The following is a 15,836-nucleotide window of genomic DNA, read 5'->3' on the forward strand; positions in this document are numbered from 1 at the left end:
CCAGTTGTGTACCGGTACTCTACTGGACGGGCGGTCTCGGGCCGGAGCTGGGGTGGGATAGGACGATACGGTAGGCACATACTAGACTCCAACGGGCGGGGCATTCTGCACATCACATCACAGCTCAATTCTTGCCAGCTCCCATGAAAAGTGATGAGTTCAGCCATTGACGATTGCTGCTGCCTGGTTTCTTCCGCCGCCGTGTGACGGAACAGCGGAACTGGAAAGTGAGAAGTGGAAAGTGGAAAGTGGAAAGTGAAATGACTCAGAGCACATGCCAGCCTGCCAACCTGCAGCACGAAAACAGCAGCTGTATGTGGCTGGGGATTATTGGTATTCGGTGGTGATACATAGTGGTGGTGGTGATAGTATTGGTGGTGATAGTATCGGTGGTGGTGGTGCTCGGTGCTGGTAGCTACCCATGCACTGCGCAATCGTGGTGTGGGGTAGTTGTCCAGTGTCCACCACACATGAACCAATCAGCTCGAACAGTCGCACAGGAAGGATTGCTGTCGACGTGTCAATCAAGATCAAGATCCAACAAAGGGTCCTGCTCTCTCAACCGTTTCTCCTTCTTTGCTGAGGATGGAATTCGGCGGAGGAGGAGGGGGGGTGACGCTTCAGCATTGCTGCGGGTTAGTGCTAGTTATCCACAGTCGATTGGTCCAGGTCCCCTGTCGGAAGGCGGCGGTCCCAGTGTCCCACACCACACCCTCCGTGCGATTGCAACGCGATTGCAACCCAGTCAAGTCAAAAAGGCGGCCGTCCCCACCCCCCCACCATCCTCTCTTCCCTTTCATCAAAACTCCTCTTCACAGCAAGCTTACTCCATACATCTCGCTCAACATTTACCATACTCATACGACAAAAATCTGCTTGTACACATCGTCAGTGGATCTTAGCTGGATATTCGTACTCCCGGCCCGAAAAACAAAACTCAGGAACTAGCCTCGCTTGTTCCCGTCAAAATTCTAACTACTCGCTTACCGAACTCTATCGGACGACAGCCAATCACCAAGTCATGAGTGATCGTGGCGGTAGGGGCCGTGGCGACCGTGGCGGTGGTCGAGGCGGTGGTCGAGGCGACAGAGGTGGCCGTGGCGGCGGAGGTGACCGTGGCGGTTACGGAGGCGGCGACCGTGGTGGCGGCCGTGGCGGTGGTTTCGGCGGCTTCGACCGTGGCGGCCGCGGTGGTGGCGGACGCGGTGGAGGACGCGGTGGTGGTGGTGGAGGCGGTGCTGGTAACACTGGCATCCACAAGAGGTACGTAACATGCCTATCCGCACTCCTTGCAACGCTTTTCGTGTTTTTGTTGTTCATGCTGACTGACCGGTGATCTCTCCTTGCAGAGGTGTCGCCCTCAACATCAACCCCAACCAGAAGTCCACCGAGGATGCTCTGGTTAAGCAGATGTCCAGTATGAAGCTGTCGGCCGTCACGGCTGACACAACCCCTTTGCCACGTCGCCCAGGGTACGGAACCGTCGGTCGTCAGACATGGGTTCGAGCGAACTTCTTTCCGGTTGACCTGCCGGAAGACGCCGTATTTATGTACGACGTCAAAATCGAGCCCGAGGTCAAGAACAGGAGGAAGCGGAGAAGGCTCTACGACATCCTCGAGAACCACCCGGGCTTCAAGGAGTTCTCCAAGCACACGGCGACGGATTATGGCAAGATCATCGTTTCCATGAAGCCGCTGAACCCGAAAGCCCCAGCCACCAAGGATGGAGAGAAGGAGGACCGAATCGAGGTCAACATCATCTATACCGACAACGACGCCTCGCCCCCGCCCGCTGAGGGCAAAAACGAGTATAAGTTCCTCATAAATCGTTCCGCGTACATCGAGCCGTCGGATTTCCAGGACTATGTCAACGGAAGGAACCCCCACTACAGCCCCGAACAGCCCATTCAGGCCATGAACATCATCCTGGCCAAGTTCCCATCGAAATCCATCAGCATGGTCCCGGTCGGACGGAACAAGTTCTTCGTCTTGAGTGACGACCAACAGCTGAAGTTCGATCTTGGGGCCGGACTCATCGCGTTGAAGGGCTTCTACACGTCCATCCGTCCGTCCGTCGGAAACGTGTTGTGTAACTTGAATGTCTGCACGACAGCGTTCTACGAGTACGTATCCATCTCGGGAAGGGGGGTTCCCCTTACTTTATGCTGATGTTTGGTGTAGACCGATCAATGTGGCGCAGTCAATCATAAAGGCTTCGTACATGAGAGACGCCGCCCGCGTCCACCCCGGTGCCATCAAGAAGTTGCGGGTCCACTTTCGTCACGTGCGCGTCGAGTATAACTATCTCAAGGACAAGAAGACGGGGAAACACTTTGCCAGGCAACGATCGATCAATGGCATCTCGTTCCAGACCCCGCGTGAGATCGAGTTTGACGAGGACGACCCCATCCGTGGTACCAAGAAGAAGACGAACGTCGAGAAGTTTTTCCTAGAGAGTAAGCATGCAATCTTGTGCTTTTACGTTCGACGTTGTCTCTAACCTTTTTTCTACAGAGCACGGCGTGAATCTCAGGTACCCCATGCTGCCAGCCATTAATGTGGGCTCTGCCCAGCCCGTGTGGATCCCCCCGGAGGTCGCCACTATCGTGCCTGGGCAATATTTCAATGGGAAGCTGCCAGATGACCTGACCGGTCAGATGATCCGATTTGCTTGCAAACAACCCAAGGAGAATGCCGAGGCGATCGAGAACGTGGGGCTACCCCGTCTCGGTCTAAAGGGCCAGAATTCTCACATGGTATGACTTCTTTTTTTTGGCTTTTGTCGTTATCGCCGTTCGGAATGCTGACCTAGCCTGTGCCCATAGGACCCCTTCAAGATGTCCGTTTCTCCGGAAATGATGGTTGTTGCTGCTCGGATTCTGCCCGCCCCGCCCATCACGTACGGGAGTGGGAGCATGCAGCCTAAAGACGCTTCGTGGAACCTGATGAAGAAGCGGTTCCGGGAAGCGGCGCCGATGGCTAACTGGAGTTACCTGATCATCGAGGACAATTTCCCGATCCCCGTCGATGCGGTCGTCAACATCATGAAGACCTTTGAGAAGACTTGCAAGGAGTACGGCATGGCAGCCAACCCCCCGACCCTCAAATTCGCAGATGGCAGTTATCCCCTCAAGGTGCGCCTGCCTCGCGAACGGGGGCCGATCGACTTGGAGATAGCCATGAAACCGGCGTTCAAGAAACTCCAGGAGAACAACATTCAGATCACCTACGTCTTTTTGCCCGGTCAAGAAAAGGGCGTTTACGCTGCGGTGAAGTACTGCGGTGACGTCAAGGCAGGTGTCGGTACGGTTTGCTCTCAGTGGAACAAGGTGAACAAGGACAGGGGTCAGGATCAGTACCTGGCCAACGTGGCCTTGAAGTTCAACATGAAGATGGGCGGAACCAACCACACGCTGGCGCCGGCGCAACTTGGTGACCTGAAGGGCGGCAAGACGATGATCGTAAGTTTTCCAGTGGGGGAACACATTCCCATCGCTCACATGCTTACGATGATATGTTAGGTTGGATGCGATGTGACCCATCCATCTCCTGGCAGCTTGAAGGGCACGCCTTCGATTGCCGGTGTCGTCGCCAGTTGGGATCCCCAGTTCTCCCAGTACCCCGCTTCCCTGCGTTTGCAGAAGAGTAAGCAAGAGGTTTGTGCCCCCTGCAAGTATGGTGGGTGTTTCCGGTATTAACCAACACCGACAGATGATCGCCGAGATGAAGGAAATGATCTTGGAGCGGCTCAAGTTGTGGTACTCCAAGAACGATAAGCAGTTCCCGGAAAAGATCATCGTCTACCGTGACGGAGTCTCCGAGGGTATGTTGAATCCATGAAGACGGCGACGCAAAATGCTGACTTTGGGTCGTAGGCCAGTTCCACCAGGTGATCCAAAAAGAATTGCCACAGATCCGGGAAGCCTGCCAGTCAGTTCCGCTCAAGGGTTATAATCCCAAGATCACCATCATCATCGTCGGAAAGCGCCATCATACCCGCTTCTACCCCACGGACGACAATGCTGCCGATGGCAGAACGGGAAATCCTGCGCCTGGAACCTGCGTGGATCGTGGTGTGACGGCAGTGTACGATTTCGACTTCTACCTGCAGGCACATGCGGGTATCAAGGGAACCGCTCGACCCGCGCACTACTACGTGATCCACGATGAGAACAAGTTCTCGGCTGATGGACTTCAGACCTTGGTGACTATATGTCCTTTCCCCCTTCCGTTGACATGTTACTGACTCTTGCTCGACAGACTCACAACCTCTGCTACCTTTTCGGACGAGCAACCAAGAGTGTCAGCATCTGTCCACCAGCATACTACGCCGATTTGGTTTGCGAGCGTGGCCGCTGCTACATTCACGGCCTGCTCACGGGCGGTGACGATGGCGCAAGCTCCATCTCCGGCCAGAGCGACTCGCAGATCGAGGCTGCGACCTTGGCCAAGGCTCGCAGTCTTTGGGGCAACGGTGTTCACCCAGTTCTCAACCAGACTATGTTCTACCTCTAGTTTGTTGGGTCCTGGATGTTGGGTTTTGAGATTGGTTTTCTTGTGTTTTTTTGCGTTTTGGTCTGAGTGGTCTCCTTCTTTGTCTTGGATGTTTGTTTCTTGGGATTGATGATCATTCGTGGCCTGGTTTTGGTTTTTTGGTTTCCGTTTTTCTCGTTTGTGTCTTTCTTTGCTTTTTGTACGGCTGTGGAGGGGGAGCTGCTCATCTCAACTATGCGCAGAGGCTTCTTCGGGGGACGGATGGAAAATATAACGGTTTTGACCCCGTCGGGACGTTGCGCACCATTCAACTGGTCGTAATGGTTCTGCGGGGGGTTTTCCACTTGTTTTGTTGTGCATGGACGTGGGCGTGATGTGATGTAATCCCTTGGATCGTCGATACCAAAGCGCCGGTGGGGGAGGTGGGGGAGACGAAGGAACGTCAAGAGGCACTGGCAACAGCACTCGCCATCAGCCTGACCTCACCACGCACCTACCAACCCATCCTAATCCTCCAGAGTCCACTTCTAAGTACCTACTTCAGTTGTCAAGCAAGGCCGTATGCGACAACAAATCGATGCTATCTCACTCGTCTTCTTCGGTCTTCATTCTTCCACGGTTCCACCCCATCCCGCCAACATACGTAACCTTTTGTCTTCCATGCCAGTGCCACAACCACCAACAGACAGAATCAAAAACGTTGGTTTCTGCACTGTCTAGGGCTCACCGAGATTTGGGGCGTCACCTTCGAGAATATGCACCACTACTATCACAGGAAACGTTCGCTTTTCCCAACTGATGACTGGCGTCATTACTGGGCTCTGAAATATCACTTGGCTCGGGCGATCTCATGGAATGAATTAAGGGCGCCACAACTTGGATAGCTAAGTAGCGATGATTCGTATGTATGTATGATACAAAGATCACATTTCCATCGCTCACTCACACCTGCTTACTATGATCCCACTGATCCGCATCTTCATGGACCTCCGGGCTCCTAATATCCTTCCTCAGCTCCCTCTTCCTCTCCCTATCCGTACCGAACCTCTCATCCCTATCCTTGACCAGCTTCTTAAACCCCTCCGTCTCGTTCAGCAAACTCTGCATAAGCATCGGTCTCCCCAGCGGCAGCGTATCTCCCCGATCCACCTGCCACAGATGCCACGTCTTTCCATACAGCCCGACCACCTCCCTCATCTCCTGCGTCTCCGCCTTTTCCCAGAGCATTTCCGGCATCAAGCTCCCCTTCGGTCTCGGCATGATCAACATACCAGACTTAACCTCGAACACATGCGAGTGCCACAGCTTCCTCTCCTCGCTGTCGAGCGTCGCATACAGCTCGGGCGTGATCATGTACTCGACGCCGATCAGCCGCGCGTTGGGTAAAGGTGAGTCGTAGATTATGCACTGGCGAACGTCCGATGATACGTGCGCGCAGTAGTGTTGTGCCTCGACGGCCCGTGAGGGGTCCGAAGCGTACACGTGGAACGCGTTGAGGAAGGCGCAGATGTTGCTGGTTGGCAAGAATTCTTGCACGAGCGAGGCGCCTGTTTCAAGGATCTTTTGCTCGGTGGTCACAGGGCCCCGGCCGGCGGTGGACGGGTTCGTCTGCGTGTCGAATGCCCCCGGGATGGGTGTGTGGTCGCACATGCTGGGTGGTGGTGGTGGTTGTGATGGTGGTAATGGGCGGTAGTTGTGTGCTTGTGGTAATGGGTGGTGGTTGTGTGCTTGTGGAAGGCGAGGGCTGTGAGTTGAGCTGCGGTTGGAGTTGGAGTGCGGGCCGGACGGGGTCGTTTCTTATACGAGTGCTTGGTGATCGTTGACGTCACGGTGATGAGGGTGCATACGGGCACGGGTCGATCACATCACATCACATCGCATCACACACCCCGCCCGCTGGATTGTTTTTGCGGAGAGGGAGGGAGTATGGCAACCATTTCCACAGAGAAGTAGAGAATTGGAAAAGAGAGAGAGAGATCTTCCTGTTTTATTTCGCATGCAGCCTACCTACATTCTAGACTATGGCGAACCAACGAACTCCTTTCCCTGCCCGCCCTGGCCAGTCGAGGTGAAAGCCCCGGTACCGAACAGTCCGATGCGGCGCCCCACTTCCCCTGCCCATCCGTCTCGGGCCGACACAAGCAAAATAGAGAATTGGAAATTTGCGAGGGTTGCGGAATGGACGGCCGAGTGATATGTGCCAGAACCAGAACTACGATATATACGGTGATATTGAAAGACCCAAAAACGGGTGAAGGTTGAAAAACGTGATCAAAGAAAAGAAAAACCTGAGGGCAATGATGATAGTAGGTACAAGGTGATGATCCGATAAGGACCAGAGACCGACGACAGGAAGAAAGAAATAGTGACAACAGAGACAGATAATCGTTGAATGACCGACCGTAATGGGTTTAGATCGGTTCCACCAGGTCCCTACAAGGTCGACGACCTTCGGCGCTCACCGATAGCACGAAGACACCAAGCCGCCTCTGTCTCTGCGCCTCGAATTAAGTAGGAATCCCAGTGAATTGCCGCTCCAGAATGTACCTTCGGCTCGTGCTCGTGCTCATACTCCTGCTCGTGCTCGAACAGCGCAGTGAACGATCCATCAAACCTCAGGACTTGACGCATGCAGAAGTGGATATCTCCGAGTCGAGTCAGTAGATAGCAAAGTTTCCTACTAGACCGACCGACCGACCGGCCTAGCACGAAGTTTAGCTCTAGATCAACGACAGACTTTCCCACCCAAAATTGGGGTGCTAGATGGTGAGGGTGAGGTCAACCTTCTTCCTGACAAAGTGAGTTAACTATAGCGAGAAGAAGCATGGTCTTGCCACATTTCATTCGCAAGAGGACAAGTCCTTGTGCGTTCACAGACGGGCAAGGAAGTGGTTTTTTCGGTCCACGGCTTCGAGCAGTTCACACCCGGCACCAATTTACGGTAAAACGCTTGCTGAGGAGGCCGAGGTCGATCTCACGGTAATTTTCTCCTCAGGCCAACCCGAGCATCTGTTCTATCACGCTGATTGATCTTATGCAAAATCTCGCCGCTTGACCGAGTGGGTATTGTAATTTGTGGCCGGATTTTGGAACATATTCAACAGAAATACAACCAACCAACACAGCTTATACCCCCTCCACCTGCATCCAACTCTCCCTCTCCAACACCTCATCCTCCTCCTCCATCTCATCCTCCTCCCACATTCCACCCTCCTCCATCTCCTCCTCCTCATCCTCCACCTCATCCTCCACCTCATCCTCCACCTCATCCTCCACCTCCACCTCGGCCTCCACCTCCATCTCGACCTGGTCCTCATCCTCGTCCTCCTCCTCCTCCACCACCTCATTCACCCCCTCCTTCAACCTAACCACGATCTCAAACTTCTCCTCCCACCCGCCCAGACAAAGCTTCAGCACCTCCATCGCCAGCAGCCTGACCATTTCGGGATCCGCCCCCTCCCGCACCTTCAACCGCGGCAACATCCCCTTCCCCTCATCCATCCCCTCACCCATCCCCCAATCCTTACCCTCCCCTTTCCCCATCCCTCCATCCTCCCCCTTCTCCTTCGCCCCACTTCCCACACCCCCCACACCCCCCTCCCCCCGCCGCTCCGACTCAGCCACCGACTCCCTCCGAGCACCAACAGCAGCCAGAAGCCGTGCGCTCTCGCGCGCAATAAACAGCGCGAGCCACAGCTGCGCCAGCGCAATGAGCAGGAGGACCATCATGGGCATCAACGACGCGGCAGCTACGTCTGCGGCTGTGGCTGTGGTCGTTGGCATGGGTGGTGGTGTGGGTGGTGGTGTGGCTGATGGTGTGGTGGCCGCGCTCGAGCCCGAGCCCGAGAGGATGGTGAAGGGGTGGGGGATGGTGAACGGGAAGGGGAGCGGGAGGGGGAAGTGGAGTGGGATGGGGAGTGGGAGGGGGAAGGGGGAATGGAGGTTGAACATTTTTGCTTTGCTGCTAGCGGGATTGGTGCTGAATATGTGGTGGTGGTGGTGGTGGTGGAGAGGTGGGTGGTACTTTGCTGGCCGGGAGGGAGGGGGATGGGGGGGGTTATATGCCCCCCCAAGGTGGACAAAGAAAGTTAAGACTTGCCAAACTACGCCGAAGGTTAACTCTTTCTGCCCCTGAGATGTACGATATTCTGCGGGCCTGGGCACTGGACTGGGCACTGGATTGGGCACTGGACTGGAATTGGGTTCGGTATACGTGTCTGTTGGTGCGAGTGACAGTTATGTGACAGACTACCTACCGTAGGTATTGAAGCACCGGGGGTGAGCTCGGGCAACTTCTGGATGACCAATTGAGTTGGCTAGAAACGGCAAAGAAAGAAAAGCAGCCTGTGTTCTTCAGGTGGAGATCCTTGAGTACCTCCGTGAGGTTGTATAACGGACACAAGTGGATAAGGTCTATGATGGAGGTGTGTAGACCAACCGACCAACCGACCATAAAAAGTAGCAACATCTCAACGTTGGACCAACCAAATCGGGTCTGGCCCCCCGAGGCCCACAGTTCCTACCTACACACTTATATAAAGACAGTGTATGATAGTAGATACGGAAGTAAAACAAAGTGTAAAATACAAAAGGACACGTTATGATAGTTGTGAGAGTTGTGAGAGTTGTGAGCTTGTGATAACGAGCTTGACTAGGTAATCTCTTAGTGCCGTGGCCGCAGCCAAACCTACTATGATGGATAGCCACGGTCGCCCACCGTCACCGGTGCTTCTACAGTGTCGTCGTCGTCGTTGGCGGCGGCGGCGGCGGCGTTGAGTCGTGGTGTGGTGTGAAGGGCATGCAGGGCAGTCCGGCCGCGAGTCATGAGGTCGCACTCGGTGCAGATACACGGAGGTAGGGATCATCCGAGGATCGGCCGTGCCTGATCAATGAATGAACAAAAAACGATCGGCAATGCCTAGTCACGGCTTGTCTCAAGCGGGTGGAGGAACTGATGATCGCCAGACACTATACTTCGTAGGCAGTCGAGAGGCGTAGGCACTGGGTTCTCCAGTCTTCCCTTGTCACCCCCGGTCCGGTACCAGACAGTACGGTTGTCTAGCAGCAGAAAGCCAGTGGTACTGGTCAGTACTCTGCATTACCTATCAGTACAGCAGAGGAAAATGTGAGCGGGGCGTGCCCTTGCTGATTAGGACTGTTCGCGCCCTGCACCTAATCAGGTCATGAATACGCCCGCCATAGGTGAGAGTGGTGGTGGGGTGGGGTAGATTAGTGATATGATAAGCTACGATCTGATAGTAAATTCCAGCGTCAATAGCAACGACGACCGAGTGATCTAGCGGAATTGGCTGTGAGCGTCAAACAAACACACTAAAATTAGGGCAACGGCTAGTGGCCAACCTCATCCATAAAACCCGCGAGAATTTCCGCCAGAACACTTCTTCTCCTTTCCACATCACACACAACCTTAGTTCAAAAAATCTCCTGCTGCCTTCTTTGAGAAAACATCAGAACCATTCTCACGACTTAGGTTTGTCTTCTCTGCTCCATCTCTCCAACGTTTCCACAAAACTGACCAGCTCTTCTCCCTCCAGCATTCCCACACCAAGATGGACGAAGACCAGATATCCGCTGCTCGCATGGAGGTCGCACAAGAAGAGTAGCTAGGTTTCCCAGTCAAGCACCATTTCCCAGTCAGTCACCGCCTGATTCCTTCGACCAGACGATGTCTAGTACCTCCACTCAGGCCGCTGTGCCTCGCTGTGCCTCGCTGTGCCTCGCTGTGCCTCGCTGTGCCTCGCTGTGCCTCGCTGTGCCTCGCTGTGCCTCGCTGTGCCTCGCTGTGCCTCGCTGTGCCTCGCTGTGCCTCGCTGTGCCTCGCTGTGCCTCGCTGTGCCTCGCTGTGCCTCGCTGTGCCTCGCTGTGCCTCGCTGTGCCTCCGTGCGCCCCAGGTCCCGACCTGCTGCACGCACTGCACCCCCACGGTGCTGGAGCCGATACATCCACTGCCTTCGGTCAAGCTCAGCCAAGTTCATACGGCCAGACTACATCCACTGCCTTCGGTCAAGCTCAGGCTGGTTTATCCGCTCGTGCTTAGGCCACCGCAAAAGCTCAGGCAGCTGCAAAGACTATTCTCCGCTCCAGCTCAGTCTGCTTCCTCTGCGCGGGCTCAGCATACTTCGCGTGTGATCACGTCGGCTCCATTCAGTCGCTTTGTGAGCGCCACCCCGACTGCACCGATGTTTGCTGCCGCTCCGGCTCAGTCTAGTTCCTTTGGTCAGGCTGCTTCCATCGGCCAGGCTACGTCGGCTGCCTTCAGTCAGGCGCAGCCTACCTCCTCCGGTCAGACTCAGTCTGGCCCCTCCACTCAGGTCGCTGTGCCTCCGTGCGGCTGCCCCGGCAGTCGCCATGGCGTATGCCCAGGTCCCGACCTGGAGTACGCACCGCACCCCCACGGTGCTGGAGGCGATGCTCGCCAACCCCCGTGGTCCGCCATCGGGGTACCATCGAGTCACTTTTTGGAAGGCCTTGAATATGGGTGCAAACCCGTTTTCAGCGACGGTGCCCTTTTGGTACGGCCACGGGCCAGTGACGATGCTGGATGTCGAGATTGACGAGAGGAGGATGAAGGCGGGGTGCTGAGCGTGAGGGATGGCCTGGGGGCGGGGGGTGGCGGGAGGTGCTTTTTTCCCGTGGGTCTTTTTTTTTCTTCTTCCGGGTGGGTTTTCCTCGTGATTTTTTTGTTGTTTTGCCTGATTTTTTCGGGCTTTTTTGTTGTTCTCATGTTGTATGGCTTTTTTTTTTTTTGTTGGCCGGCTTTTTGTATTAATTTTAAAAGTTCTTTTTTCCATATTTGGGGTGTGTTTTTTGGGGTGTTTTGGGGATGTTTTGGGGTTCTTTTTCTTCTCTTCTCTGCGGAGTATGTACTATAGTGTAGACAGTGGGGCAGTGGGCGGTGGGCAGAAAGAGAGAGATCTTCCTGTTTTATTTCGCATGCGGCCTACCTATCTAGACTATGGCGAACCCACGAACCCACGAACTCCGTTTCCTGCCCGCCCTGGCCAGTCGAGCTGAAAGCCCCGGTACCGATCAGTCCGATGCGGTGCCCCACTTCCCCTGCCCATCCGCCTCGTGCCGACACAAGCAAAAAGTAGATTGGTAGTAAAGACCGGTATGAGCCTACATGCCCGCTCTTCCTGCTGCTCCCTCGCCTCTCCCCCGTTTTCCGCTTCCACTCCACGCCACTATCACCGCGTATCCTCATCTCCTACTTCCTCGCACCGGCCGCAAACGCAGTACCCTGCTGGGCACTCGGGCAGTGGGCAGAGAGAGAGAGAGAGAGATCTTCCTGTTTTATTTCGCATGCAGCCTAATTAGACCATGGCGAACCAAGGCAGTGGGCAGTGGGCGGTGGGCGGTGGGCACAGTGTCCGAGCACGGGCGTCGGGTGCTCTTTCATGACTGACTGACTGATATGTGCTGATTTTAGCAGCAGCTGCCAGCGACGGACTCGTGGCGAGGCGAGACTCGAGTCCGTCCAGTGCGTAAACTAACGTGTCTTCGCTTCTGGATAGGATCCGGGGCATAGGTAGAGTAGAAGGTATTGTATGAGGTAGGTATATGGATAACCTCATGGTAAAGAAGTGTCGAGCTGTGCTATTGGATCTCACAATTGACTAGGTACGCCCACAGAATCACCACACGGAGAACGGAGAGAACCCCCCCGGCACTAAAGGTTTCCGAGCCCCACGGGGCCCCAGTCGGGCCCCAGGCTTTTTGGACTTGGGACTGTGCCCGACTAGTCCGGCCAAATCTTTGCCCCAGACGGGACGGCGTCGCCGGGCCCTAATAGTCTTCCGTCCGGACGGACTATTCCTAGGCCTGCCCCCGCCCCTTCACCCTCCGAGAAAAAGTACCACTGACACCTGTCAAGATGCTCCCTACGTACGGTATGGTCTTGGAAATGCCGGTCATCGGATCTTGAGGTCGATCTGACTGCCTACCTAGGTACTCGCCAGTGCTTAACGGTACCATACACAAGTAAGTACTCACCCACTTGAAATTTGATACTCGAAAGCGATTCGGCAGCGCCGTGACCGTCAAGGAGGTACCGGTAGTAAGCAACCAAGGGTACTCACAAGTTACCGGTACCCAACGGTATCGATTGGCAGGAAGCGGTTCCGCTACCGCCAACCACGGCGCCAATCACGGCACCAATTACTACTAGCCGAGTGGACTCGGTACCGGCTATGGTGCTAGTAGTCAGTTAGTACCGCACTGGTGACTGCCCCGGAAAATTCTGCCCGTCATAACTACTACCCGTAGGTAGCTTGTATCTACTGCTCGGTACATGTCTGTCACATGGCTAGTACATGGCTGGTACATGGCTGGTACATACATGGCGCGATATCACAGCTATTCTGGTTGGGTGTCTGCCCTACTACATATATGTACCGGTATGTATACCTAGCATCTGTTTTGCCAAGTTATGCAAAACATAAAAGCTCCGGATCGTTAAGTACGTCTTGTGGGAAGCTAGCTGAGCGATCATATCACGACATCTATGCGTGAGCAGTCACGGAATCATGGTGGAAGATGGAAGACGAAATGCATTGCTTTCGAGCTGAGCCATTTCCGCATCCGGGCACCTTCTGCCTACACCTACAGCGCTAACTAGAGGGCATGGGGGGGGGGCTTAGGGGGGCGGAAGATCCGAAATTCGAATCTCTCGGCCCGACATCACACATCTTTGATGGGATTATGTATGTACCAACCAAATCTCCCGGGCACGTGCAATCTCGCAGCGATCCCAAGCCGCTGCCTTTCCGCCCCTCCGACACCATCACGTCTACATACTAGCATAATTGTCTAGGTATTCTCCCCTACGGCCATAGGGCGAGCACCCCCGGTTTCACCAAACGACCACGCGGTACATAGCTTGTACAAACACATGTCCGCACACCGCTAGTCGCGGGTCGGTGCGTCTCCCTACCGTCAATCCAGGCCTTTAAGCTCTCCCAGCCTCCCAGGGGTATGTACCGCTCAGCCACAGTAGGCACATGGTACTGGTAGTGCGCCACTGAACATCACTAACTCGCAGCGGAGTCAAACGAGGTGATTTAGAGCACGATTTGCGGCCTGCGGCGTGCGGCGTGCGGGCGGGCCCCGGCGGGTGATGATACTCGTGAGGATCGCATGTGTGTACGGAGGAGGAGGAGGAGGAGGCCGGGCTGACTGGGTCAGTTTGTTTGCTCTCAAAGCGCCAAAGGCTTGTGTATGGAATGGCATTGATTTCAGATCGATGGGGCAAAGGCGTTTATCACGAAACCTGAGGAAATAATCGTTGTTTCGACGCCGGTTTAATTATAAACCCGGTCATCAGTTATCACTCTCACGTCGACCGCGGTGCGGTGGTGGTGGTGGTGGTCGCTAAGTTGGTGTTACCTACGGAAGATCTTAGATGAGTACTAGTAGTCAGATCAGCGCATGTGTCTGCTAACTAGTAGGGAATCTACCTACCTTGTTAGCTGCAGCCTTGGGCATTCCATTTCGTTCCAACATCGTCATTCCGAGCGGTGAGGAGAAGTATTTAGGGGGAGGAGGAGGAGGAGGAGGAGGAGGAGGAGGAGGAGGAGGAGGAGGCAGCAGTCTGCTACAAGAAACGGAAACAAATCTCTATAGTACCTACGGTAGGCAAGTAGTGGAACTGTTGGACGCGCAGTCTATCTCTCTTTAATACCGGCAAAACGGTTATTCGTGTTGGTGAGGCGTAAGGCAGCTACCGTACTACTAGTAGTAGTAGTACATAGGACGCGGCGCCTTTGCGAGGCTGATGCTGGCGCCGGTCATTCTTCAGCCCTATCTATCTGTGGCTTAAAGCCGCGGAAGCCTGAGGGTGAGATGGATTCCTGGTACCCACGAACGCAGCCCCAAAGTACCATACATTAGGTAGATTAGGTACCTATTCGAATCTCACACGAGGCTTTCGACTGACATCCATCATCGCACATGGCAATAGAGTACCCAGGTAATCCCTTCTTCCCTCCCGGAGGTTCCGAGCTCACCGATTCGTAGGGCGCGGCGCCGCGCGGGGCCTTCTCGTGAGCGGGAAGACACACACAGAACACGGCGCCGGGCATGGATAGACACGGCGTGACGGTGAGCGTGAGCGTTTATTCTGGCGCGCGCGCAGCGACTCTGGGGTGTCTGTGTGATGCGCCATGAACAAAAACTCTCCGACGAAAAATGGAAGCAGAACAGAACACTGGAGCCACGATACTCTGCATCCAACTAGAAATCTGCAAGTCAGCCAGCCAGCTGCAGCCTGTCAATCAGTCAATCATCAATCGAGCCGAGCCGTGCGAAACGGGGATTATTGTTGATATTATTTATTTTTTCGCCGTGGAGGGAGTTGGGGCGGTCTTAACCAAGTATGGTAGTACGATGTGCACCGTAGGGCATTCTCCCACATCAACTCCCTCCCCTCCCCCCCCACCCCAACCCAAACCTCAACCTCAACCCTACCCAAGGAACACTGATAGGAGCGACAACCACCATCATGTACCGAAGCTTGAACGGTTCATCCTGCGTTTGGCCTAAAAATTGCTAGCAGTTGCCGTTGGGTCCAAATTCATGTCCGTTTACTTGCCGAAGATGTGAGACAGCTAATAACCTCGTCGCAGTCGAGAATCGTATAGGTAGGGCTCTATCCAGGAGGTCACTATTCTTGCCCTCCGGCCAGACAAAGAGAATCCTCCTGCTCAGCACGGGACACCGCGTCGCGCGCGTCCCCCTCTCCCTCTGGGTTTGCCCCTCTCATCACGGCCCCTCATGGCCATTGCAAGGGAAACCCTTATCCCCCCGTGTACTCGCCAATTCCACTCCTGCCCTACTTTTCTGGTACATATTTCCTACCTGTGTCCGTGGGCGGGGCATCGAGCCTTGGGGCATCCGAGCTGCTGCCGCCGCTGCCCCGCGCTTCCCCCCACCGACGAAACGGCATCACTCCTTCACGGAACGGGGAAAGAACTTTGAAGCGTTGATGTCGAACATCTCGCGCGGTAAAACTACTCGAAACGACGGAGGATCGCGAGTGAGACACGATGCTGTCAGATCTCAACCAGTGGGATTCGCGGTAGAAAAACAAAAATGCGGGCTCTCACACACACGCACAAACTGTAGACTGAACTGCAGCCTGGGCTTACCGACAGCACGGTCCACAGAGCACGGCTGCAGCACGGCTCTGGGGGATCGAAGCGCACCCAAACCAGTGGTACGTAGGGCATCATCCATCCATCCCCATCCCATCGGTCCACCCACAGCCCACTACACTACCCGCAACCCACAACCCGCAACCCAGCCCCCCTCCCGGATCGGAATGG

At 55.0% G+C, this 15,836-nt stretch overlaps 4 protein-coding genes across 4 annotated transcripts; 3 read left to right on the forward strand and 1 right to left on the reverse strand.

The window, feature by feature from the left end:
* Positions 1-1,548: 1,548 nt before the first annotated feature.
* On the forward strand, positions 1,549-4,515 carry BZA05DRAFT_336116 (Piwi domain-containing protein; the record flags this gene model as incomplete). The annotated part of the gene is made up of 8 exons (XM_051480797.1): positions 1,549-2,127; positions 2,213-2,434; positions 2,517-2,756; positions 2,826-3,461; positions 3,522-3,656; positions 3,712-3,823; positions 3,876-4,204; positions 4,261-4,515. 8 exons carry the CDS (start codon positions 1,549-1,551, stop codon positions 4,513-4,515), a joined length of 2,508 nt encoding a protein of 835 aa, XP_051340558.1.
* Positions 4,516-5,333: 818 nt separating this feature from the next.
* BZA05DRAFT_395407 (uncharacterized protein) lies at positions 5,334-6,464 on the reverse strand. The gene has a single exon (XM_051483431.1). It carries the CDS (start codon positions 6,142-6,144, stop codon positions 5,437-5,439), a length of 708 nt encoding a protein of 235 aa, XP_051340559.1. The 5' UTR covers positions 6,145-6,464; the 3' UTR covers positions 5,334-5,436.
* A 1,085-nt stretch (positions 6,465-7,549) lies between these two features.
* On the forward strand, positions 7,550-8,445 carry BZA05DRAFT_468678 (uncharacterized protein; the record flags this gene model as incomplete). Its single annotated transcript, XM_051487858.1, has 1 exon — positions 7,550-8,445. A coding segment is annotated over one exon (896 nt), but the record flags the coding sequence as incomplete, so codon positions are not given.
* Positions 8,446-10,694: 2,249 nt separating this feature from the next.
* Positions 10,695-11,097, forward strand: BZA05DRAFT_444275 (uncharacterized protein; the record flags this gene model as incomplete). Its single annotated transcript, XM_051486905.1, has 2 exons — positions 10,695-10,797; positions 10,859-11,097. The coding sequence occupies 2 exons, from the start codon at positions 10,695-10,697 to the stop codon at positions 11,095-11,097; spliced, it is 342 nt and encodes a 113-aa protein (XP_051340561.1).
* Positions 11,098-15,836: the final 4,739 nt, after the last annotated feature.

This window comes from Tricharina praecox (genome assembly GCF_024521635.1).
Source record: "Tricharina praecox strain CBS 144465 chromosome Unknown BZA05scaffold_9, whole genome shotgun sequence".
Classification (NCBI taxonomy): Eukaryota; Fungi; Ascomycota; class Pezizomycetes; order Pezizales; family Pyronemataceae; genus Tricharina; species Tricharina praecox.

Coding starts and splice junctions, on each gene's coding strand:
- BZA05DRAFT_395407 (XM_051483431.1), bottom strand. CDS start 6,144: ATGTGCGACCACACACCCATCCCGGGGGCATTCGACACGCAGACGAAC.